The sequence below is a fragment of the Macrobrachium rosenbergii genome, chromosome 20 (genome assembly GCF_040412425.1).
Source record: "Macrobrachium rosenbergii isolate ZJJX-2024 chromosome 20, ASM4041242v1, whole genome shotgun sequence".
NCBI lineage: Eukaryota > Metazoa > Arthropoda > Malacostraca > Decapoda > Palaemonidae > Macrobrachium > Macrobrachium rosenbergii.
In genome coordinates this window covers 29,592,501-29,617,465 of record NC_089760.1, presented here as the reverse complement: position 1 = coordinate 29,617,465, position 24,965 = coordinate 29,592,501, and the positions used below count along the sequence as shown (strand labels likewise).

The 24,965-nt window shown below is 38.1% G+C and overlaps 1 protein-coding gene across 5 annotated transcripts in view; it reads right to left on the bottom strand.

Annotated features, from left to right (window-relative positions):
* The window catches only part of LOC136849188 (uncharacterized), a 251,191-nt gene that overhangs the window by 6,257 nt on the left and 219,969 nt on the right, over positions 1-24,965 (bottom strand). For all 5 annotated transcript variants that reach the window (XR_010856250.1, XM_067122311.1, XM_067122315.1 and 2 more), the window contains 2 exons: positions 22,609-22,703; positions 6,373-7,412 (listed from right to left, as the gene is read on the bottom strand). Coding sequence is in view for 4 of the 5 variants with exons in the window: in XM_067122311.1 (XP_066978412.1) it covers positions 6,373-7,412; positions 22,609-22,703 (1,135 nt within the window). In the remaining variant the exon portion in view is untranslated. The remainder of the gene's footprint in view (positions 1-6,372; positions 7,413-22,608; positions 22,704-24,965) is intronic.

The following is a 24,965-nucleotide window of genomic DNA, read 5'->3' as shown; positions in this document are numbered from 1 at the left end:
TATTCGGAACGCGAACAGTGATTGTAAGTGAGACCTCACAAAAATCTTTCCACAGTATTTGTAAAAGGTAAGGAAAGTAAAATTTCAAAATAAATACAGGGTGACCCACAAAAAAAAAAACCATGAGATTTTAGACTTACATTATGTATTTTACACACGTATACTTTACCGTGTATTTTACTTTATCAATGAACTAGAAAAAATTACCTACCATATAAATTTTCTAATTCTTTTTTCTTTAATTCCAGGATGCCCCAATTATCAAGTTTTAACAATGTTTCTGTTAACAACTGTTTTTTGTTTCCAACAATTAAATTGTACCAAATTTCCTGTTTTTTTTTCTTTTTTGTGGGGTACCATGTAGTTTGAACAACATGCGCGGATACATACACAAAGAGAGAGAGAGAGAGAGAGAAGAGAGAGAGAGAGAGAGAGAGAGAGAGAGAGAGAGAGAGAGAAGGAAACTGGAATCCGAGTCGTTGACAATTTGTCATTGATATACTGCAGACGTCTGAAACAAATTTCTGGGTGGCGACACGGAATGGTGAACCCGGCTTCAGTGTGAACCTGTTGCGGATTCTATTCAACTTCGAACAAAGGATTACGAAATTGGCAGTGACACGATTTATTTGCCTCGCCTCTTCGCACGCAAATGCTTATAAGGTCGTGTGAAGGAGGGAAAGAGAGAGAGAGAGAGAGAGAGAGAGAGAGAGAAGAGAGAGAGAGAGAGAGAGAGAGAGCAGACATAATGCAAGGAAGATGTTGATCGGACAGGACGTAAGCGGCAATTGTCATATCTATGAGCATTGTTACAAACTACTCGCGTCCGTGTAATATTCCTGAATTTGTTATACAGAAATATACATGCAAACACACACACACACACACACACACACATATATATATATACATGTATTTGTTTATACATTATATATATACATATATTTGTTTATATAGTATATATATATATATATATATATATATATATATATATATATATATATATATATATATATATATATATATATATATATATATATATCTATATATATATATATATATATATACACAGATAGATAGATATATGTTATATATACACACACAAATAGATATGTGGGTGTGCATTAAACAACTCCCCTAATTTAGGTGCTGGGCTGGGTCTACTTGTTCTAAAGTAAAAACAACGCAACAGTTACTTCCATATTCATAATTTAAATGCGAAATTGAGGATGAAACCCCATTGCAAAAAGACACCTCATTCACACCATCTATTCATCCTTTTCTGGGTCCTCCCATCTTTTACCTTACTCACACCTCCGAATTATACACATTTTTCACCAACCTATCATTCTCCTTTCTTTCCACATGACCAGGCCATCTCAAATCACACCGATCCATCTATCCACATAACCTAACTTTTTTAACACTTACGTATCTTCACTGTTCATCACCCATTCCATTCTTATGCGACATAAACTACGCAAGTAGTTCATCTGAACAGCTTCGGCCATATCCGTTCATTTGTATTCAGCAACCAAACTTCACCTCCATTAAGGAGAGTGAGCTCAACAATCCAGTCATGCATTCCATGGCTGCCATAGATGCTCCTAGTCTCCTTTCATTCTTGGGCACAGAATCTGTTACCTTTCTTGCTTCACTTATTCAGTGACTCGTTTCTTCTCTCATCCTACCACATAATTCATACAATTCATCGACAACTTGACAACTTAAGTTAAAATGTTGCCCATAAGCACGGGGGACGATTTCATTAAAACTTCATTCTAATGAACACCATTAAAATAGCGTTGATATGGATCAGTGCGTCGAGTACAAGTTTTTGTGCCCAGCCCTCCGCCGTCTCTCTCTCTCTCTCTCTCTCTCTCTCTCTCTCTCTCTCTCTCTCTCTCTCTCTCTCTGGAGACGAAAGTATGAACGATATTTATGGCTCGCTGTCATCTTGGGGTTACTGTGCCTTTGTTTGTATTACTGAAAAGTTCTGTTACATCTCGGAGACGGAGACCAAAGGCAGACATATAAATAAAATCATTAACCTTGCAACACTCACTCCTGTATATAGCAGGAGGGCTGAGCGTAGAGTTAACGCCCCTCCTTTGTGGACGAACAACAAAGGGGTTTCAGAAACTCAGAAGGAACCGTAAAGGCCATGTGCAAAATGCAATGGGTCAAGACGAGGCCCGAAAGCCAAACAAAGGCAGTAAATTCAATAATGCTTAATTATCTTATACATTCTTTCTTAGTAATTTCTTTGACCTTTGCTTCGTTCTATTTCAGACGAAACCGCTGGATTCATTGCATGATAAGAGACAACAAGAAAGCCACGCAGTGTCTCCGGTTGGACGAATTAGGGACAAGACCTGACAAATAAGCAACGAACTCAAAAAAAAAAAAAAGTTAACTTATTCAAAGGGTATAAAATATTTACCAACAACTGATTACTCTTAGTTATGTTACTTTCTCATACACACGCATATATATATAAGTGTGTATATATATATATATATATATATATATATATATATATATATATATATATATATATGTATATACTGTATATACACATACGCTTGTATATATATATGCGTGTGTGTATGAGAAAATAACATAACTAAAAGAGTAATCAGTTGTTGGTAAATATTTTATACCCTTTGAATAAGTTAACTTTTTTTTCTGAGTTCGTTGCTTATATATACAGTATATATATATATATATATATATATATATATATATATATATATATATATATATATATATATATATATATATACAGAGAGAGAGAGAGAGAGAGAGAGAAACTCGACAACCGAAGCCTGAAATCGCCAAGGCGTCAAAAGAAAAGGGAAAACCTTCGTATTTTCACTTTTCTTCAAAACCAACAAAATTCCGGCGGAATCATCCGATACTTTTGTTGAACCACAACCAATTACCATCGTTCCCACCCATCGTAACGACCGGAAGTCCTTTGCTGCAATTAGCACGACGCCGTAGGCACGCGCCCTGACTTACAGTCATTCAAGCACTGCACAAGTTTACTCTCGAGATTATCAGCCCATGAACATGCGAGGACGAAAATGTAAAGGTAATGCTACTTTTACGTGCTTTATTTCTCTCTCTCTCTCTCTCTCTCTCTCTCTCTCTCTCTCTCTCTCTCTCTCTCTCTCTCTCTCTCTCTTTATTCGTTCCCAACTCATGAGTCCTTCCAATCCCAAGTTGTTTTGTTTTCCTGGGTACGTACTCGTAATGTCTATAAAGGTGTGCAAACACTCGCAAATTGATTCGTCTGGTAAGTGGCCCTTCCTTTACAAGGTAGTCCCTCTATCCTTGGCAAGGTGCAGTACTACATCTGCCACTGCTCCGTTAAGATGGAGAAAGCTCCTTCACCCTCTCAGGTAACTTTGATGGGATCAAAAGTCCTGGATTCTCAGGTCAATGACTTCTTATTTCCTTATACTGGCCAGCTCTAGAACTCTCTCTGTTTCCTTTTCCATGATTTCTTCAAATTTTGAAATGCAAAGTGATCGCTCCTTTTGGGTATAGGCTGAACTCTAAACACCCCTCTCCCACCCCTCAACCCCAAAGACCCCCTCCACCCCTCAACCCCAAACACCCCTCCTCCACCTCCAACCCCGATCTTTCAATTCTGGTATATATGACATCTTACTAGATTTGGCTGCAGGAGCACGTACCATCGACCATTACACATTACATAACACTGAGAAATTCCTGAAGCTCGATAAATCCACCTGAGAATAAAAACGCACCGGAAACCCGTTTTAATTCAGTCACACGTCCCGTTTAATTGTACTGTATTCAAATACAGGAGCAAAATTCGAACCACTTCGTTATCATCATTAAACATCATTCGAACTTTTGTTAGCCTATATTTATCTACGCTGATCACTGTCTTTGCCCTCTCGGTTAATGTTTAAAATGAGCCCCTGCCCAAATGGAACACGAAGGTGGTCATGAACTTGCAAACTCGACCTAATTGAATGCCCATGTCTTTTGGCGTGTCTAATAAAAATGTTTGCTCATGACAAATAGTAATATTGGTAACAGCGGGAAACCAAAACATACGAGAAGGAATGTAAAATGCAGATAAAATAATAAACGAATAAATGTGAAAAATTTGAGAGAAAATTAATTCTCTCTAACATTAGTCGTAAAGAAGACGAGTATCTAAAATGAAGATACAAACGAACCTTTCCCCACCGCATGAAAGACAAGGCAGTTTCACCTCGCAAAATTCTACCCAGGATGGATTTGCGATAACGTACAATAACAAGGAAATACGCTAGCAGTGAAATGATCCTTAAAAATACTTTAGAATGAAGAAAGGCTCTGGAATATTACACGAAAAATATGAGAAAATTTCTTCTAACTGAATTGAATTGAATATAGAATTTAGGCCGAAAGGCCAAGCACTGGGACCCGTAAGGTCATTCAGCGCTGAAATGGAAATTGACAGTAAAAGGTTTGAAAGGTGTAACAGGAGGAAAACCTCGCAGTTGCACTATGAATCAGTTGTTAGGAGAAGGTGGATAGCGAGATAGAATGAAAGATCATATGAATGGAAGTACAGTAAAAGGAATGAAAGAGGTTGCAGCTAGGGGCCGTAGGCACGCTGCAAAGAAGCTAATGTAATGCCTACAGGGCACCGCATGAGGTGCACTGACGGCACTAACCCCCTACGGGGAATTTCTCCTATAAACAAAAGTATGAATGTTCATTAGGCAAATTAAGCTTAACAGAAATTACTATAATATATAACAGATGTGGAAAAATAAAATTCTTTAATAAATCATGAACCAGGTAGGGAGGTAGTGCCGGCGTTAGTTAAGGTTCTTTGTAGCGTCCCTTCGGCCCCTAGCTTTCAACTCTCAATTTCCCTTTCAGCGCTGAATGACCTCGTAAGTCCCAGTGCTTGGCTTTTGGCCTAAATTTTATATTCTATTCTATTCAATAAATCATGAAAGAAACGTAGGACCCCTACATGCAAAACAGAAGATACTCTAATCCCCAACACCACCCCACCCAAAAAAAAACTGGGGGCGGCAACGCATTCATCATCACAAAAGCCTACGCACTGACTCTTGTAAATTGCACCCCACAACGCAACAGTGACAACGCCAAAAATGGCAATAGAGTTAACGGCATTTACGCTTCCCTTTCAATCGAATTATATACTTATCCTTTTTGGGAGTAATTCCGCTGAAGATTTACTGCGCGAAAATACCGGAAGCACTTTGCGAGGGGTGATGACACCTGCCGCCGCTGCTCCTGCTCCTGCTCAAGATTTAGGTGACTGCGAATTAAAGATCACCTGATTTGTAATCCCGTTCCGATAACGAAGAAAGAAAGAGAGATGTAGAAAGATAATGACTTGATTTGTGATATCTTCCAAATTACGAATTTAACATGTAATATAAAAGAGAGGTTACGTGCAGAGTGATCAGGATATAACGAATTTTGAAGAGAGAGAGAGAGAGAGAGAGAGAGAGAGAGAGAGAGAGAGATGATTTGTGATCGATTTTAATCACAAAATATCAAGGATACGTGTGTATAGTGTATATACACACATATGTAGACATATATACTCATATATATATATATATATATATATATATATATATATATATATATATATATATATATATATATATATATATATATATATATATATATATATATATAGATAGATAGATAGATAGATAGATAGACAGACAGATAGATAGATAGATAGATAGATAGATAGATAGATAGATAAATATGAGAGAGAGAGAGAGAGAGGAGAGAAAGAATATTACCCAATTTGTTAACTATTTCCAATTACGTTTTTCGGATGAGAAGAAATGAGAAACTGATCTGTGATCTTTCCGCATGACATATTTGGAACTGTGTGTGAGAGAGAGAGAGAGAGAGAGAGAGAGAGAGAAAGTCAATGCAGGAATGCTGTCAGTGAGCGGACACCCAATAAGCGTTGGGGCACAGCGGATTAATGAATACGAAGATGAATCAACCTTAATAAATCAATCAATTAAGACTTTCAGTTGTCTCTAGTTGTTGCGAAATTGACGATGCCCTCAAGGGTCAACTGGTCTTTACTAGGATTTACGACGTACACAAACTGGTTGAGGTTTTGAACAGAAATTGATTTAAGATCACGAAGAAAACTTGTTAGTGAAGACAGACTGCGGTTAGTACCAGTGAATGAAAGACGAGACGATGATGAACTGACAATGAAGGTGTGGTAATACGGTTTCTAAATACTTCTACAGATGATGATCGCTACTTTTGAACGCTGACGTCCTTGTCCTGGGGAATGCAGTTGCAGTCATTTTAACGATAACTTACCTGCCCCGTTTGAACGAGCTGGAAGGTTTGTTCCTCTATGTACTGGTTGCCTTAAAAACCTGTTGCCCTCTGAATTCGTACTACTGACTGCGCTATCAATGCCGCTGTTTCTGTGGCTGTCGATGAGCGTTCCGAACGCAGGGGCAGGAGAAGTCTCTCTCTGATTCAGTGGCACTGGCTGAAGCAATTTCGGCGTCCCTTTTTGAGCCGCTAAAGCGAGAGGCACACCTTTGAATCTGGCAGAGCCTCTGCTCCCTGGCGAAGAGGCCTCAGTATGATCGACTGCCACAGGCCGCCTTTTCAGAGCGAGTGGCTTACCTCTGAAGCGGCCTCTGCCTCTCTGTGTCTTTCCTGCCGGTGTATCATTCGGTTTTTCGACCTCGGTCCTGTCCCCAAAGGATCCCAGAGTCGTGGCCTCAACAACATTACTTTCGAGGTCTTTTCCTAGAGCTACGTTATTATTCGAAATTGGGACCAAGGGGATTGGTGTCACATTGGGTACAGTCTGCCTGACCAGAAGCTGGGGTCCAAGCGTGACAGGCTGCAACTGGACAAGGGATGGCGTCAGGGACGCCGTCTGCGACAATGGTACTAGTAATGGTTTCAGTGTGTGAGGTTGCCCGGGGAAAGGGCTTGTCTCTATCTCAGGTTCTACAACTGCCACCTGGGGCGGCTTTGGCACTGGTCGAAGGGGCGAAACCGGTCTCAGCTGCGCTGGATGCAACGGCCTAGTTACTGCTGGAGGTTGGGTTACCGGTTGAGGCTGGGTCACAATAGAGGTCGCTGGCTGCGACTGGGTCGCCTTTTGCGAGATCGTTACTGGCCGTCGCTGGAAATGTTGGGGGGCTGGCTGAGGGGGAGGTTCGACTATCGGGGCCACCTTCATCGTCCTCTGGCGGACAATTCGGTACCCCAGGGTGTCTGCTATGTAATCGTACAGCCGCAGGAGACCAAGTGGGTCCACCCAGCCGTAAGTGCCAACCACCGAGCCATCTTCGAATCTCTTCTCCTTCCGGAATTGGCCGTTGTACGTTTGGAACCTACAAGAAAAAAAAGCAAATATTACATTAATGAAATTTAATTTAAAAAAAATAAATATTACATCACTGAAATTTAATAAAATAAATAAATATTACATCACTGAAATTTAATCATAAAATTCATGTGGTATTAAAAAATTACACATACATACAAGTGTATGTATGTGTGTGTATGAATGTATGTATGTATGTATGTATGTATGTATGTATATATATAAATTTATATATATATATATATATATATATATATATATATATATATATATATATATATATATATATATATATATATATAATCCACTCAATATGTGTCAAAGCATCGTTGACGCATGTTCTTAATTTTACACCTTCAGTGTATTATATCTGTGAAAACGAGAGAGAGAGAGAGAGAGAGAGAGAGAGAGAGAGAGAGAGAGAGAGAGAGAGAGAGAGAGAGAGAGAATTGAAATGGCTACAGTTTTGTGAAAAACAGTACAAATAGTCACAGGGTACACCAAAATAATGCCAAGTAACTAAATAAAACTTAAGGTTGCATAACAGCGTAAGAAATTAAAAATTAACAAAATAAGGCAGTGAAATTACATCACAACTTGGTTGAAATAATTAATGACATATCCCAACGTCTACCATTAAGACGATTATGGCGTCGTACCATGAGAAGGCGATACCGCTGACATGGCGCCCTTTTATTTATTATCATGATCAGCGGGGCAGCAATTGTAAACTAGAAAAATGACCCACATTAATTTTGAAAATCCACCAGTATCGCTAAGTGCACAAGACGCTTACCTTGAACTTTTTTTCTTTACTCGTTTGTCGTTTTACTCTGTATTTTACCGCCGTCGATTACCATACCTGCTGCAACGCCAATCTACATAAATCAAACAATCAACCTGTATTTTACCATGTTTCTCTCCTCTCCGTTCTTTTTGTTTCCTCTCTCATTTCGATTATGGAAACTTGCATAGCAAGTCGAAGGGCTTTTTGGCTTGCTCTGTTTTCCGTGAACGTTATTTTGAATAATCCATAATAAAAGACACTGGTGACCATTAATAACACATCAGCGAGCAGGCGTCATCTTCCGAGACGTCATTCCACGGACTGACGAGACGACATGTAGGCGTCACTTCGCTGTGCAAGATGTCAGGTGATCATTTAGCCAACGGGGATAAGGCGGAGGTGCTCTGATTGGGGGCGTGTGGGTGTAGTTTACTATAAGCCACTACCCCTCCTCCTCCAACCCCAACCCACACTCCTCTTTGCCCTCCCCCTCCTCCGCACCCGCCCACACTATTTCACGCCCACATGCCCAAACAACTCATCCATGGCAACCCCACACCCACACACAAAAGGCCCACCAACGCACCTTGTCAAATTCGGGCTTTTCTCCGTTTCTTAGTGGCGGCCTCACTCGCAAACGCGTATATTCTGGCGTCCTTTAGCGTCCTCCTCTAAATTCTGGACAAAGTGACGAGCACTGATGCTGAAACTGTACTTCTCCTTGCCTAACATTATCAAGATCTTGCATTATTTGTAAGGATATAAGTTGCTTTTAGGTTTTCAGAGGGGACTTCAAATTGCACTGTATATTTTTTAGTATTGCCATGCTTCGATTATGCATATTTTTTTTTACTTATCTGTATTCCTAATCATTAATGTATATGGCTTATGCTAAAAGAAAGTTTATTATTATTATTATTATTATTATTATTATTATTATTATTATTATTATTATTATTATTATTATTATTAGCCTCCTACCAATATATTAAAAACAAAGATCATGTGCTACGGGATGACAGAAAACGTGGTCATGTGACTCCGCCTTAATAAGAACAGTCGCAAAGACAGTGACAATGTAATTAATGCTTGCTTTTTCATTCGTTCACGACCAGCAGCAATTCAGTTCTTCAGTGCCTTGTAACTCTGTCTTAACTTATCTGAAATATTTCAACACTTTTTTTGCTAACTTACGCATAATTATAAGTTTACTTTTTCATTCTAATTGATGTCTTTTTTTTCATACAGGCAAATATTTTCTTATCATGAATAACAAGTAAAAAATGCGCCGAAGTATCTTTGGTGCAATCGAGTTTTATGTACATCGTACAATATCTTTCGGTGGTCTCGGTATAATGCTGTATGAGCCGCGGCCCGTGAAACTTTAACCACAGCCAGGTGGTGGCTTGGCCTATGCTGTTGCCAGACGCATGATTATGGCTAAATTTAACCTTAAATAAAATTAAAACTACTGAGGGTAGATGGCTGCACTTTGGTATGTTTGATGATTGGAGGGTGGATGATCAACATACCAAATTTCAGCCCTCTAGGCTCAGTAGCGTTTCAGATCTGACGGCGGGTAGAAAAAAGTGCGGACGGACAGACAAAGCCGGCACAATAGTTTTCTTTTACAGAAAACTAAAATGATATAATGGTGACTATCAGGTTAAAAATGGCCAAAACAAAAGAGAAGCGAGCAGGTTTATACTCAGTAATTATGAGGAACTTTCGTAGATCTGAAAGGGGCTCGTCATTTAAATTATTGTAGTATTCCTTTTATAGGATGATTGGTATAGGATGTTCCGTCTGTTCTTAGAAAAAAAATTATGTCTCGTGTAATGCTGATTACATGAAACTGACCCAAAAATTAATTCGTCTATAGTTCCTTACGTTCTCCTTTTTCTGCCTCTTTCTACACACACATATATGTATATGTATATATGTATATGTATGTGTGTATATATATATATACATAAATTATATATATATATATATATATATATATATATATATATATATATATATATATATATATATATATATATATATATATATATATATATAAATATATATATAAAATATATATACATGAATTTATATATACACACACACACACGTTTAACTTTCCTTGAAATAGCATCCCCGTCGTGTACTTCTGCCCGGTTTTAAGGGCGCCCACCCAAAATGCTGTCATCTGTCAAGATGAACTACGTGCTATATATGGGCGTGAATACACCTGTTCCGAGACCCCTCCCTCTCTCGCGCCCTCAAAACTTCCTGGTGTTGTGTTTTGCGTTCCGATACACTTGGTTCTCCCACAGCTACTTGCTTTATTTCCTGTGAACTGATAGTTATGGGCGTCAAGAAGCTCGGAGAAGAGAGAGAGAGAGAGAGAGAGAGAGAGAGAGAGAGAGAGAGAGAGAGAGAGAGAGAGAGAGAGAGAGAGAGAGAGATTGTTTGAAATTAGTGACTTATCTTCTCGCCAACAGTAATCATTGACGTTGAAAATAAGTCAAAGATATGAGAGAGAGAGAGAGAGAGAGAGAGAGAGAGAGAGAGAGAGAGAGAGAGAGAGAGAGAGAGAGAGAGAGAATTGTTTGAGATTAGTGACTTATCTTCACGCCAACAGTAATCATTGACGTTGAAAATAAGTCAAAGATATGAGAGAGAGAGAGAGAGAGAGAGAGAGAGAGAGAGAGAGAGAGAGAGAGAGAGAGAGACACTGTTTGAAATTAGTGAGATCTTTCGCCAACAGTAATCATTGACCGGTCAAAGAAATCACACCAGACAGTGTTTGAGATTACGTATCTTCACGCCAACAGTAATCATAAACGGAAAATAAGTCAAAGGAGAGAGAGAGAGAGAGAGAGAGAGAGAGAGAGAGAGAGAGAGAGAGAGAGAGAGAGAGAGAGAGAGAGCAGTAACCTGGCGTCACACATACGATCATCGACGCCTAAAGCACTGCTCAATGAAACAATGATTAAGAATCAGAGTGAATTTATATATTGGCATAAGTTCGCGCGTAGCTTCTTATTACAGAGGATACGCGTTTTTTTAAACAATAACATAGTCATTTCGACGCCTGCTGCAATAAGGAAAATGTAATTGAATTTTTTTTTTTCTTTTTTTGTATACTGAAAAGTTTAAAATTTCAGCCTTTCGAAAATGGCGTTTTTTTGAAAAATATACATAGCGTCAATTTTTTTTTTTTAATTAACATTCTGAATCTAATTTGGTAAAATGCGATATGTGAATTGCCCAAAAGCCATATCTTAAGCACGGAAGACTGAAGTGGTTAGAAATATAGTGGTAGGAAATGCGATAAACAAGGTCTTGTAAGTCAAAAGCTGGACGAGTTTGTTTTGAAGTGATGAGTTCATGAATACGTGACTCGAAAAGTGTTGGAAAGGAAGTTCAATAATATGCAGAAAACACGAGGAATTTTCAGTATAAATAAATTCTGCCGGTTCTGCACTGGTGGTTAATATTCCACTGATAAGCCCCTCTCTACGGGTTTATCAAGCAGTCCAAGTTTTCGTTTTGATTCGTCAATTACAGGAAGAATGGGAAACTACCCTGCCTGCTTTTTCCCTAGATTCATCTCTGTCATGAGAAACTAGTTATTGATAATCATCCAAAGGGAAACATAAAAATTTTGAAAATCTGTATCGAGTTTTGACGCTTTACATTACCTCTCAACGAAGAAGCAAAAAAAAGAAAGAAAAAAAACTTTCAATTTTCACAATATCATCATCTCAATCACCAATTCGTTTGCCTTCTGGGAATTCGGTTCAAGGCGTCTATTCTCTCCTTTGAAACCCGAAAGAAAAAACGAAAGCAACCTTGATATCACGGGCCTATTAACTGTTGAAGTTAGAGCCACGATCATAGCACATCGCCAAGGGATATCGGCAAAGCTGGTTTATTAAACGGCTCGACCCTCCGCTTCATCTCACAGACTTGCCCATGATGATGCTCCAATCGCTCCCCTAAGGCCGATCCTCCTCCTCTTGTTTTGCTCTCGGGATGATGACGCTTTGTGCCGGTATTTTGATGCTCCTTTTTTGACACAGAGAGAGAGAGAGAGAGAGAGAGAGAGAGAGAGAGAGAGAGATACAGTAAAGGGATAGATGTTGGATGTTTGATGTTATTGGCATGAGTTCTTGGCCCGTCAAGAGACCAGAGAGAGAGAGAGAGAGAGAGAGAGAGAGAGAGAGAGAGAGAGAGAGAGAGAGAGAGAGAGAGAGAGGGAATGTTTGGTATTGTTAGCATGAGCTCTTGGCCTGTCAAGAGACCAGAGAGAGAGAGAGAGAGAGAGAGAGAGAGAGAGAGAGAGAGAGAGAGAGAGAGAATGTTTGGTGTTGTTGGCATGAGTTCTTGGCCCGTCAAGAGACCACAGAGAGAGAGACAGAGAGGAAATTTGTTTCATTATTCTGACATTTCCTTAAGACGGGCTCTTGTTCCTTCAGCAGCTCCTAATGGCGAGATAATTAATTCTGAAACTATTTTAAACTCACAGAAAACTTTTGCAAGAAAAATTTACTCGAAAAAAAGGGGGAACTTCTGCACAGGTAAACAAATATTGATATACAGAACCGTTGCGTGCCTCCTCAAACGACTCTGTCGACTATTACTTCCACATTTCCACTCCCATCTCTTCCTTATTTAATCTCTTCGTCTTTTCATTAATCCTCCCTATTCTTTGCAAATATGGAAGGCTCAAGATGATGAGACCTTCCTGATACAAGGCCACCTTGATCTAACAACAACAAGCATATCATGCTCTCTCTCTCTCTCTCTCTCTCTCTCTCTCTCTCTCTCTGTGTGTGTGTGTGTGTCCACAGAACACAAATAAACTCTGAGCATCTTATTCCTTACTTTTTCAAATAGTCTACTGAGCTCCTAAATCTCTCTCTCTCTCTCTCTCTCTCTCTCTCTCTCTCTCTCTCTCTCTCTCTCTCTCTCTCTCTCTCTCTCTGCAGTCTCAATTAAACACAAATAAAACCTGAACATTTTATTCCTGACTTTCTCCAGACAGTTGATCTGTTCACTTCCAAAATATTCTCTCTCTCTCTCTCTCTCTCTCTCTCTCTCTCTCAGCAAGTCTCCACAGAGCACAATTAAACGCAAATTATCTTATTCCTGACTTTCTGCAGATAGCTGATCTGTCCAGTTCCAAAATATCCAATCTCTCTCTCAAAGGAGGACCGACGTGGTCTGGTTTTTGAGAGTGACCTCTTAAGGATCTCCACCCTCGGCCCTTAGGCTTCTCCGAACGGGATGAGGACCGAGGAGGAGAGAGAAAGAGAGAGACAGAGAACGACCTCTAAGGTTAAATAACCCTGGACAAGAAAATGGAAAGACTGGGGGCAAACGGCTAGGGGAAACAGAGAGAGAGAGAGAGAGAGAGAGAGAGAGAGAGAGAACGACCTCTAAGGTTAAATAATAAACGGGAAAGACTGGGGGCAAACAGCTAGGGGAAACTGAAAGAAAGAGAGAGAGAGAGAGAGAGAGAGAGAGAGAGAGAGAGAGAGAGAGAGAGAGAGAGAGAGAGAGAGAGAGAGAGACCAAGCATTTGCCAGCAGCATCCCATCTAGAGACATTGTGCCAACCGTTAAATATATCCAAGAGAGCTTTCAACATAGGCCAGACCCTTAGCTCTTCCTGGAGAAAGAGAGAGAGAGAGAGAGAGAGAGAGAGAGAGAGAGAGAGAGAGAGAGAGAGAGAGAGAGAGACATCACCCACAGACATAAAGGAAGTCCAAGACATCTTATACGGATTCTGAATGACCAATATTCCTCGGGATTCACTGACATCACTCCTGTTTTGCCCGGTAATATTCACGGCCGAGATCATAATGCTCTCCGCAGAAGGATGCGAAGATGCTCTCAAAGTTATGGCGACACTATTCACTATTGATAAGTTGCAGATATGATTATCTCAGAATAATTTTATTAGGGAACTGGACGCTAGAAGACCATCCTTAGTATCGAGGCTATTAGAATGAGGAAGACAGTATGTCACGAAGAGTAGTTGTTTTGTCAAAGGCCATTTGATTTGAAGATATCGAGATATTTTTGCAAATGTTTAATGTGGGCATCTAACATAAAGGATTGAGCAATGATTACCTGGTTATTATTATTATTATTATTATTATTATTATTATTATTATTATTATTATTATTATTATTATTATTATTTATAACATTTAGGCATTCATTCACAAGTAATAAGACTAAAAGCAAATTTACACAGAATAAAATGCTAACATAGGAAAACTGAGAAAGTCAGATATAAGATCATTATTGGAATATATGTAAAAATGACAAATGGATCAAGAAAAACAAACCTACCAATGAACACGTGAAACAAGTATTTATAAAGCCAATAACTATTATGATCATAAAGATGCCATTATTGCAACTTTGAGGAAATTGCGGATTTTCGTCATCAATCAAAAGAGGCCCGGAGGGGAAAAAAGATATGACAAGAAATTTAAAATATATGCCATTATTATTATTATTATTATTATTATTATTATTATTATTATTATTATTATTATTATTATTATTATTATTAACGAGCACATAATCTTCTAGTCCATGTCGACCAAAGTACTACGGACTCGTCAATTTTTCTTCCATAGAACAAAATGCCAATATACACAGTAAAGCAGGAAAGGCCATACCAAGGAAACGAACTAAACTCAGCTTAAATACATTCATTGATAAATAATAGCTTCCCCTTGAGCCCACTAATAAGCAAACCACCTCAAATTCTGCGCAGGTATCGACAGCAGAAACCCAGATATAAAAAGTGACAGAAAGCTAGTAACAGACGGTCTAACAGACAAACAATTAGAATGACATGCAAGCAAGTAGGTAGGTATACCACATAAATACTAAACAGGAAAAAAGAACCTCCCCACTTGGACCACAAAAGAATCAAGGAACGCCCATATTAGTGTGGTCACCAATTACTCACACATTCCTTGGGGTTGATGTGACGTCATCTTTCCGCGCATGCGTGGGAGAACGAGATGCCCAGTTCGGTCACATAAGAAACTGTTTGTGTTTGTAAAGCACCGTTAAACGGACGATTTAAAATGCAGCAGTAAGTGGGTCTTGCATTTTTGAAAGCAGGCCTTGGAGTACATCTTTTGTGTGGGTGGCTATATCGGCAATATGTTAACGATACAAATAATAGTCTTTGAGTATTAATACTGATAATTATAATGATGCTGATAATGATGATGATGATGATAGAGAAAGCAGTCCTGGGAGTGCCGTTAAGGGAAAGAGGCAAATTAAAAACTCAATAAAAACAATAGAGAATTAACGCGCAATCCTTTGCTCAAATTTGCGTAGCCAAGGCTATTGCCCTTTCTTCCCTATGCATAAGATAATCTGATGTTTTATATGAGGTTACATACTGTAGATGTTTCATAGAGAAACATCATTTTGCCTTAAAACTTAATTACAGATTTGAATAAAATCAAGAAATGGCTACATATTTATTTTATCAATTCACTCGTTCATTAGGCTTAAAAATTAACATAAAGGTAAAGAATTACTGCGAGGGAAACTTGATATGACGAATACAGCATAATACAGTAAAACACCCATACAGTATAATACGAATACAGTATCAAATAAAGGAAATCAAACGAAATGGGAATAACTAATGAAACTCTGTAATCGCGACTAGTGAGAAACTAAACACAAAAAGAAACATAGTGACATAAAGGGAAGAAAGCAGGGGCAGGGATGGGAGAGTGAGAGAGATAGAGAGTGAGTCAATGTTATTTTAAGAGCTCTCTCTCTCTCTCTCTCTCTCTCTCTCTCTCTCATGAATGCAATGTCGGCGTAGTTCTTGATATAACGATTCCCATTCTCTGTCACAGACTGACAGTCAGATTCATGTGGATAACGAACTCAGCCTAAATGGCTGCTACTACTACTACTACTACTACTTCTTCTTCTTCTTCTTCTTCTTCTTCTTCTTCCCTTTCCGGCTTTTAAATCCTGGACCCACTCCCTTTCGTCGTCGATTACAGAAACTTACCGCCTATTCCGTTCTGAGATACATGAATGATAAGCTAATGAAGAGAGCCATTCACGCCCCCTCCTCTCTCTCTCTCTCTCTCTCTCTCTCTCTCTCTCGTTAAAGGGATTTTAGAGAGTGATTTTTTTTTTGTCAATGTTATTATGCCGAATGAGATCTTATTTATATGGACAGACCAAAAGGATCAATAACGTGCCTAGCCAGCGCCCACAGAACAAAGTGCCCAGATGCAGAAGATAAAAAAATACAGCCAGGTGAAGAGAAGGGAATGCCAAAATCTCGTTCAGGGCTTTTTAAAAACTGACATCACCTAAAGAAAAAGGATTTTAGCGTTCTGAAAATACAAATTGCAGGAACTAACTCAAGGAGCGCAGGCTTATATGAACGATAACCGAGCAACAGAGTCTTCCCAGCTTTCAAAATCGTGAATGCAACTCAGAGCAATTCTGTCAAGAAAGTAAAAAACTTGGAATGTTGCTCTAAAGTAGAGAGGAGAATAATATTCTGACAATTATAGAGCAAGAAACATTACGTATCTACTACAATACCGTCATTACCAACAGACATAAAAAGCTTACAGGTAGAAGCAAAAATTATTATAAAATTATTAAATGCAGCCACACCCAAGTAGACTTAGCAGAAGGGTGGAAAACGGAATGAAACCGGTTACATAGTCATTGCTTTTGAACGAATTCAACGTCGTACATCAATGTCTGCACTGCTAAGTCACATTTCTGTCGAGGCCACAGCTACGTTTTGAATAGAAGTTGAATATTCATTTATCTGTTTCCAAATTCAACAAGGCGCTATTCAGGAATAAAAATAGCGAAGATCCAAAAAGTTACTCTTTAGGATGCAAGGTATTCTAGGTTTTGGCTCGCTAGAACTACCCACAGTAACTCTGCTCAAGGTTCCTCAAGAAATACTTTGAAGATGATAAAGCACTGGACTTCGACATAGGGTTGGTCGAGTGTTCTATTACTTTCTAATAATCGAAAGATGGATGAACGAATTGATTCCCTAAAGAGAGGACCTCCACTTCTAAAAATGAGGCTGAGTAATGTCTGGTATTTGTGGCCTTCAAATAACCATTATTTCTTTCGGCCCGTCTGTCATTCCGGTCATTTTATTTGCTCCACAGTGACTTATGCGCGGTTCTGGTCGTCCAACTGAGAAACTCTGAGGGACTATGTCACTATTATGCCTTTTAGGTGAATCGTCAAATTGATGGTCATCATTTGCCGGGATTTCCTGGTTTTGCTATGAACGGAACAAACTCTATCTTTCTGATATTCTCGTATATTTCTTTATAGAGTTAGCGTTTTAATTCATCTCAGACATGATTTTAAAAGTACATTGTCATTGTGTATGTGTACATATCAGACTACAATATACAGTATGTAATGTATATATCTATATATATGTATATGTATATAAATATAAATAAAATATATATATATATATATATATATATATATATATATATATATATATATATATATATATATATATATATATATATATATATATATATGTGTGTATATGTGTGTGTGCAAAAGGAGCGAGATAGAAAGATTAGAGTTGTGATGGGAGAAGGGAATGAAAAGCACTGTAAATTAATTATCTCTATCATGACTCTGCGTTGTATCCTAAGAAACATCTCTTAGGACATCCAGAGAGACTTGAGAGAAAAAAAAAATAAATGAGGGGACCTACGTCGACAGTGACTCGGCAAATTAGTCCACGTGATCTTCAGACACCACAACATCTTGCCTCCAGTAAATACCGTTTCTCTCTCTCTCTCTCTCTCTCTCTCTCTCTCTCTCTCTCTCTCTCTCTCTCCTCCGAGCCAACAACTGTCGAAGCCATTTCAGAAAATTTTACAAATGAAACAAATTCGTTGCACCAAGATTTTATAGATCTTTAGCTTTCCTCTGCCCAAGGGTAATCTCTCCCCCAACCCCGCCCCCAACCCCTTCAGACAAACGGGTCACACCTTTTCCTCATCCCAAGGAGGTTAGATTCTAACAAAGGTTAGATTCTAACCTCCTTGCTCGACCCCTATCCCCGCCCAATCTTTGTTTTTCTTTTGCTTCCTTCAGAAATGACTTATATCAGGTCGCTGGGTCGTCCATTCCATCAGCTTTTGCATGAAAATAGGGTACAAAAATCAAAGTTGGTCCGTGACCCTTGCTACTCTAGGCATGAAATGTAAGTTCCCACTTTTATTTGTTTCAGTGTAAATTTTCAGCGCCTTAACTTAAGGCTATAACTGCATGAGTGAAATAAATAGAGAGAAATCCAGTTCGAAAACCACTTGAGAGGAACTTTCATGAATCTTTAAAACTGAGCTATTAAAAGAAAAGTTTACCTGGATAATAAAAAAACTGAGTCACCATGAATTCCAGGAAGAAATACTCTAGTTACACCGCTGGTCTCTCGATCAATGAAAATAAGTGACATTGGGTCCGGTCATTACCAAGGTGGATACCCACCAGTGAATGTCAGCCGTCAATTGCAACTTGCAAAGCAACCCAAAATTCCTCGCCTAGAAACTAGTATCGGACTTTCGTCACTAGTGTGAATAGCAAAGGGTCACAATGAATCTTGAGAGGTCAGCAAGTAAGAGACGTAGCATTTACGGGACGCTATCAATTGATCACTACCATGTCGAGAACAATTCATAGAGGTCAGTAAGTGAGACGTAACATTTGATCACTGACCATATCGAGAACAATTCATAGGTCACTAGGGAACGGGCAACTTCATGAGGTGAGGTCAGTACGAACTGGTTGGAAAGGTCGCCGGCTGGAAGATGATCGTCTAACTGGAACGCTTCTAAAATAAACCCGCTGTCTTCTGTCATCCTGTTTGCCTATCATGGTTTTGGATGTGCTCTGTTTAACTTCGACAAAGATTTCTTTTCTTGCCTCATTCACTTTTTCCTTTTTTATTTATTAGCTGCTCTGAATTCATAGTTGTTTGCGGTAGCCTATGTATTGTCTTATTATTTACTCTCAATCTATGTTCCGTCTTAGTTCTCTGTTCAGTTCCCTCCATTTTTCAAATATGGGCATCCCAATAACTCGAGGTTTGTCAATCAAAATCATGACATTTTCGGTTCTTCAAAATTAATAATAAAACGTCATTTTTGGGCATCAAAATTTAACCTGAGAAAAAAAAAAAAAAAAAAAAACTGGTCCCCCAACGCTTCTCGACTTGAAGACGTTTCTGTAAAATTTATCAAACCATTAGCATCACCTTCCTGGTGTCTTCAGCATCCCGGCTCCAAATGGCAAAAGGCGATATCTAACCTTCCTTGAATATAAGGGAGAAATTTATCCTCCAAATTCTTGGGTGACACCTTACATCGTCACCAACATATTTGGTGTCGCATCGGGGTTAATGGTGAGTGGGTCCAAGAATTTACAAAAAAATCCTCTCTCTGTCTCTGTCTGTCTGTCTGTCTGTCTCTCTCTCTCTCTCTCTCTCTCTCTCTCTTTCAACCCACAATAACATACACAATCTCTCTCTCTCTCTCTCTCTCAACCCACAATAACATACACTCTCTCTCTCTCTCTCTCTCTCTCTCTCTCTCTCTCTCTCTCTCTCTCTCTCTCAAGCCACAATCTCTCTCTCTCTCCCCCCTCTCTCTCTCTCTCTCAAGCCCAAAAACTCACTCTCTCTCTCTCAAGCCACAAATCTCTCTCTCTCTCAAGCCACATATATATCTCTCTCTAAAGATTTTATCTCTACTTCCTCTCACCATCGGCATGATGGTGGAGCATATTGTTTTCGATTACTAGCTTTATTCATAACACGAACATATACCGAACAGATTAAAATGGCAACTGCCACATTATAGAAGGGACATAAATGAACAACAAAAGAGCAGCAAAAAAAAAAAAAAAAACTGGAATTAAATTCACGAATGCATGAGAATGTGCTTGGTCTAAAGGTCAAGCGCTGGGCACGACCTGTTTTATGTTTGGCCGGATATGAATTGGCTGCTTCATTATTCATAAAATTATGTAAATAAGGTCTCTAGTGGGCGATGCATTAAGAATTCGGGACAAAGGATACGTGACCGAAAGCTGCAATGTAAGGCAACCCTCGCTCCTGTGTGGTAAAGGAGGAACCCCAATTATTGTACAAAGAGGAGGGATTAAGCCAACTTTTTTTCCCCTTCCTCCGTTTCTTGTGTCCCTCTAATTAGGTAGATTTGAGGGCATTTGGTTGCCAGTTCCGTCGGCCTCTGCAATAACAGTGATTTACCTCGATGTCCCTCTAAAGGAATAACTATAAAAAACGGACCTACATCGGCAGTCTTTTTTTTTTTTTTTAAGATGAAGGTTTTAGGATTATAAGTAACAAAACGCAATACAAAAGCCAAAACAATACTGGCGACTTCTTTTCCAAGGAAGCGTCGCATTACTGCCCCGTTATGCTGTAATTTACACTTTCCCAGTAAATAATAAACATTTGAGCACAATAAAAACCAAAAAGATCATACAGTAGTCGAATGGCATTGTTTGAAGAAGCTCTGAGTTCAGCTTTGCGTAAAATCATAGCTCTGTCACCAAAGGCGTTGCCTCCGATTGTGTCTTTTCAGCCGTACAGATTTTCAAGATAATCGTCATTAAAATTCTTAAGTAGTGTTCCATATTAAGTGTATTTAAATAAATTCGAAGTATTCCTTCTTGGCAAAATCAAACAAGTAAATAAACAAACCAAACATGGCTCTTTTCACTCCCAGTTCACGACAAAGACTCACTTCGCTCTTTCCCACTGGAGGTATTTCCTTCGATGGCCACAACAATTTACCAAACGTATAATCAATACTCCGGTTATTAGGAATTTTAACCATGTCCTGCTTCAATTATTTTTTACAAGAATTCATTGCAGATGATAATAATCATCGTTATCATCACTAACGTTGGTGTTAAAAAAATACTGGTGATAATTAGCCTCTTCACCAGAAGTAAGGTAATTTCTCACGTACTATAGCTTTCGTTTTGTTTTTGTCAAAATGATATTTGTACAGCATATTTTATTTTTTACCTCCTTCCAGGCTGAAATTCATACTGGATGACTGCATAATATGTGTTGAGAGAGAGAGAGAGAGAACTCAACTCCCCAATATAAGCTCATGGAATTATGACCGAATTGGTGCGCGCGCGCCAGAGATGGATATATATTGAGAGAGAGAGAGAGAGAGAGAGAGAGAGAGAGAGAGAGAGAGAACTCAACTCCCCAAAATAAGCTCATGGAATTATGAGAGAGAGAGAGAGAGAGAGAGAGAGAGAGAGAGAGAGAGAGAGAGAGAGAGAGCATTTATGTCTACAATATAATGAGAGAGAGAGAGAGAGAGAGAGAGAGAGAGAGAAAAGCATTTATGTCTACAACAATATGCTGAGAGAGAGAGAGAGAGAGAGAGAGCAATCATGTCTCCATTAGAGAGAGAGAGAGAGAGAGAGAGAGAGAGAGAGAGAGAGCGCGAGACAAAGAAAGAGAGCATTCATGTCTCCAATATGTTATGAGAGAGAGAGAGAGAGAGAGAGAGAGAGAGAGAGAGAGAGAGAGAGAGAGAGAGAGAGAGAGAGAGAGAGAGAGAGACCATCAGGACATGAGGAATGCCTCTAGGTGGCAATACTCACCCGAGGTCAACTCTCTCAACACGCACGCAAGAACTAATTCGGTTTTATTCCTGTTATCGTACACACACACACACACACACACACACAAACCATTAGCTCTTGGGCCTGACTGTAAAACCCTCTCCCCTCCCACTCCTCCCCCTCCCTTCCTTCCACCTCCCCATCCGTATTCCTTCTCATCAACCACTTTTTTGCTCCCAAGATAACATCTATTCAGTCGTCACTGAAGCTTTAATTGTCCCCTGCATTCGCTCCCTACTTTGCGGTCTTCATTTACGACTTTTTTTTTTTTTTTTTTTTTGTCTATTCAGGACTGATATACTTTTTTTCCCTTCTTTTATAATTGTCTTCATTAATTTTTTTCCGTTATAGTATCTCTGTGAATTGTTAAGATCTATTATAATTCATTCGTTCATTTACTTAAGCTCCTTTTGACGTCTATATTTCCTGTAGTTGTAAAATACTATAATGACATTGCTACAATTGAGCAAGAAGTTATAATAACAGTTGTGATAAATTTTACTATAATAACTATACAAAACGTACAACAATAAATAATAAGAATACGTTAAAAAAAGAACCGGCTAACAATGGCACTGTCGAGCAAAACGGAACATCCATATATGAAAGATTCAAAAAAATATAAATTAATATTTATAGGAAAAAAAGGAAAAATAAATAATCACAAATCTTACCTGAAATACCTGTCGGGTCCTTCGTCTGTCTGTATGTGATACTGTCTGGGCGTCTCACTGTATCCGACCACGCCTATGACGCCCACAACGCAAACCTGGAAGGGACACAAAGGGTACAGTTAGTGAAAAAATCTCAGAGAAAATTGTATACACAGTGACGCTAAACAGACAGAGCCTCCTGGTTCTAAGAAAGTCCCTAAGGGTGAAGTTGCTAGCCCCATGTCCTTTTTCTTGACACCAGCTGATTCTGATATCCATTCATATGTTGTATGATATTTGTTATTATTAAAATTTTTTTTTTAATTTGTATTTACTGAATGAAAACATATGTTGTCAAGAAAACTGTCAATTCACAAAACAAAAACAAACTTTTCTTTGTGAAATTCATGATCATTTTGAAAAACTCATAAAGTTATTCCACTTCTAAAAAGTAAAATAAAAAAAATTATGAAGGCATTCACATTTATGAAATAAATACGTATGAAAAATCTCCGTGCACTTAAGAGTCAGCCGAACAGTTTTTTTTTTGGCGAGAGCCGAAATACGAAAACATTCATTATCCTATAAAATATCGCTTCCTGTTCTTCGAGGAGCAAACAGGTCTTGGTTGACCTTAGTAATAATCACGGAGTCGGTTCCATCCCCAGAAGTGCTGAATCAAAGGGGCATTTTAAAAAACCCCTTCGTTTTTATAAAAACAAACAGGTTCGTATTCTCGACTAATAAGAGTTATTCCGGGCTCTAGAAGTCTTCTGTCAAAATAAACACAGGAATCTTCTATAAACTGTTAATATTTCAAGAGATTACAGTGGTTATTGTTCCCTGGTATCGCTTAGGTACTGAGCATTAAAGATTGCAATTAAGTAAGTAATGTGTGAGGAGAACAAAGGATTTTCTGGGCTTGCTGCAGGCGTATGATGCCAGTTTTTAATTTTGTTTATGAAATTCTTTATCACTATTCATATAAAAACCGCAATACCGTTTCTTCGTGGAAGTGTTTATCGCTATTCAAGAAATAAACAGCATAAAAACCCATAATGTCGTTTTCATTGTTTCCTTAGTTTTTTAAATCTATTTTTGCTGTAAAGTTTTTATCTTGCAAGTGTATTCACTTTGCCATTATACATCTCAAGTATTTTCTTATATACACAATCATGTATATATGTATATATATATATATATATATATATATATATATATATATATATATATATATATATATATATATATATATATATATATATATATATATATATATATAGTATATAAATATATATGTATATATATATATATATATATATATATATATATATATATATATATATATATATATATATATATATATATATATATATATATATATAAATATATATGTATGTATATATATATATATATATATATATATATATATATATATATATATATATATATATATATATATATATATATATATATATATATATATATATATATCCAATAATAAGCTGTTCTTGTCCAGTACAAAGTGGCACCACAGAAAAGGAAGACTACAGTTACTCCCATAATCAACCTTTGAACATGTAAATCAAGGCTGAGATCCCAGGTTCAGAAAACTTTCACAGTATTACGCGTTTCAGTTACCTAAATAGAAGGCTCATCAGCAGGGTATCAGTCTCGGACGTACACACACATACACACTGCACCACTACCTCTGTCTTAGTTTCCTCCGTACATTCTGTATAAAAGTTTAGCTACTTGCTTTGCTTCAAATGGTCTGTGACTTACTTTTTATTTATATATATATATATATATATATATATATATATATATATATATATATATATATATATATATATATATATATATATATATATATATGTATATGTTACGGTCATTTTGAGAATTGGTCATTTTGCAAACTGCCCTGGTCATTTTGGAAAATGACCAAAATATCTGTCAGTATGCAAAATGCCCAAATAATTGTGGTCATTTTGGAAAATGACCAGAAGTTTGGTCATTTTGCAAAATGACTATTAGTATCGTTGGTCATTTTGTAAAGTTACCCCAATAGCTGCTGGTCATTATGCAAAAATAAACAAATAGTAACTTAAAATTGATTAGGAAAATTGATTAGGGTTCCGTGGAACGAGCAAACAGATGTTGAAGCAATACTCGCTTGCTGGATGAAAGATAACAACACTACACAATGGTCAAATGGACTGCGCTTTGTTCAGTGGCAGAAAAACACGCGCTTCCATTCAGGAATTGGCAGGACACCTTATGAAGCCATGTACGGAGAAAAGGCTCATCTTGGTATTTCTGCTGTCAACATACCAGAAGAAATAATGGAAGGCATGGAGACAGAGGAGCAGCTTGCA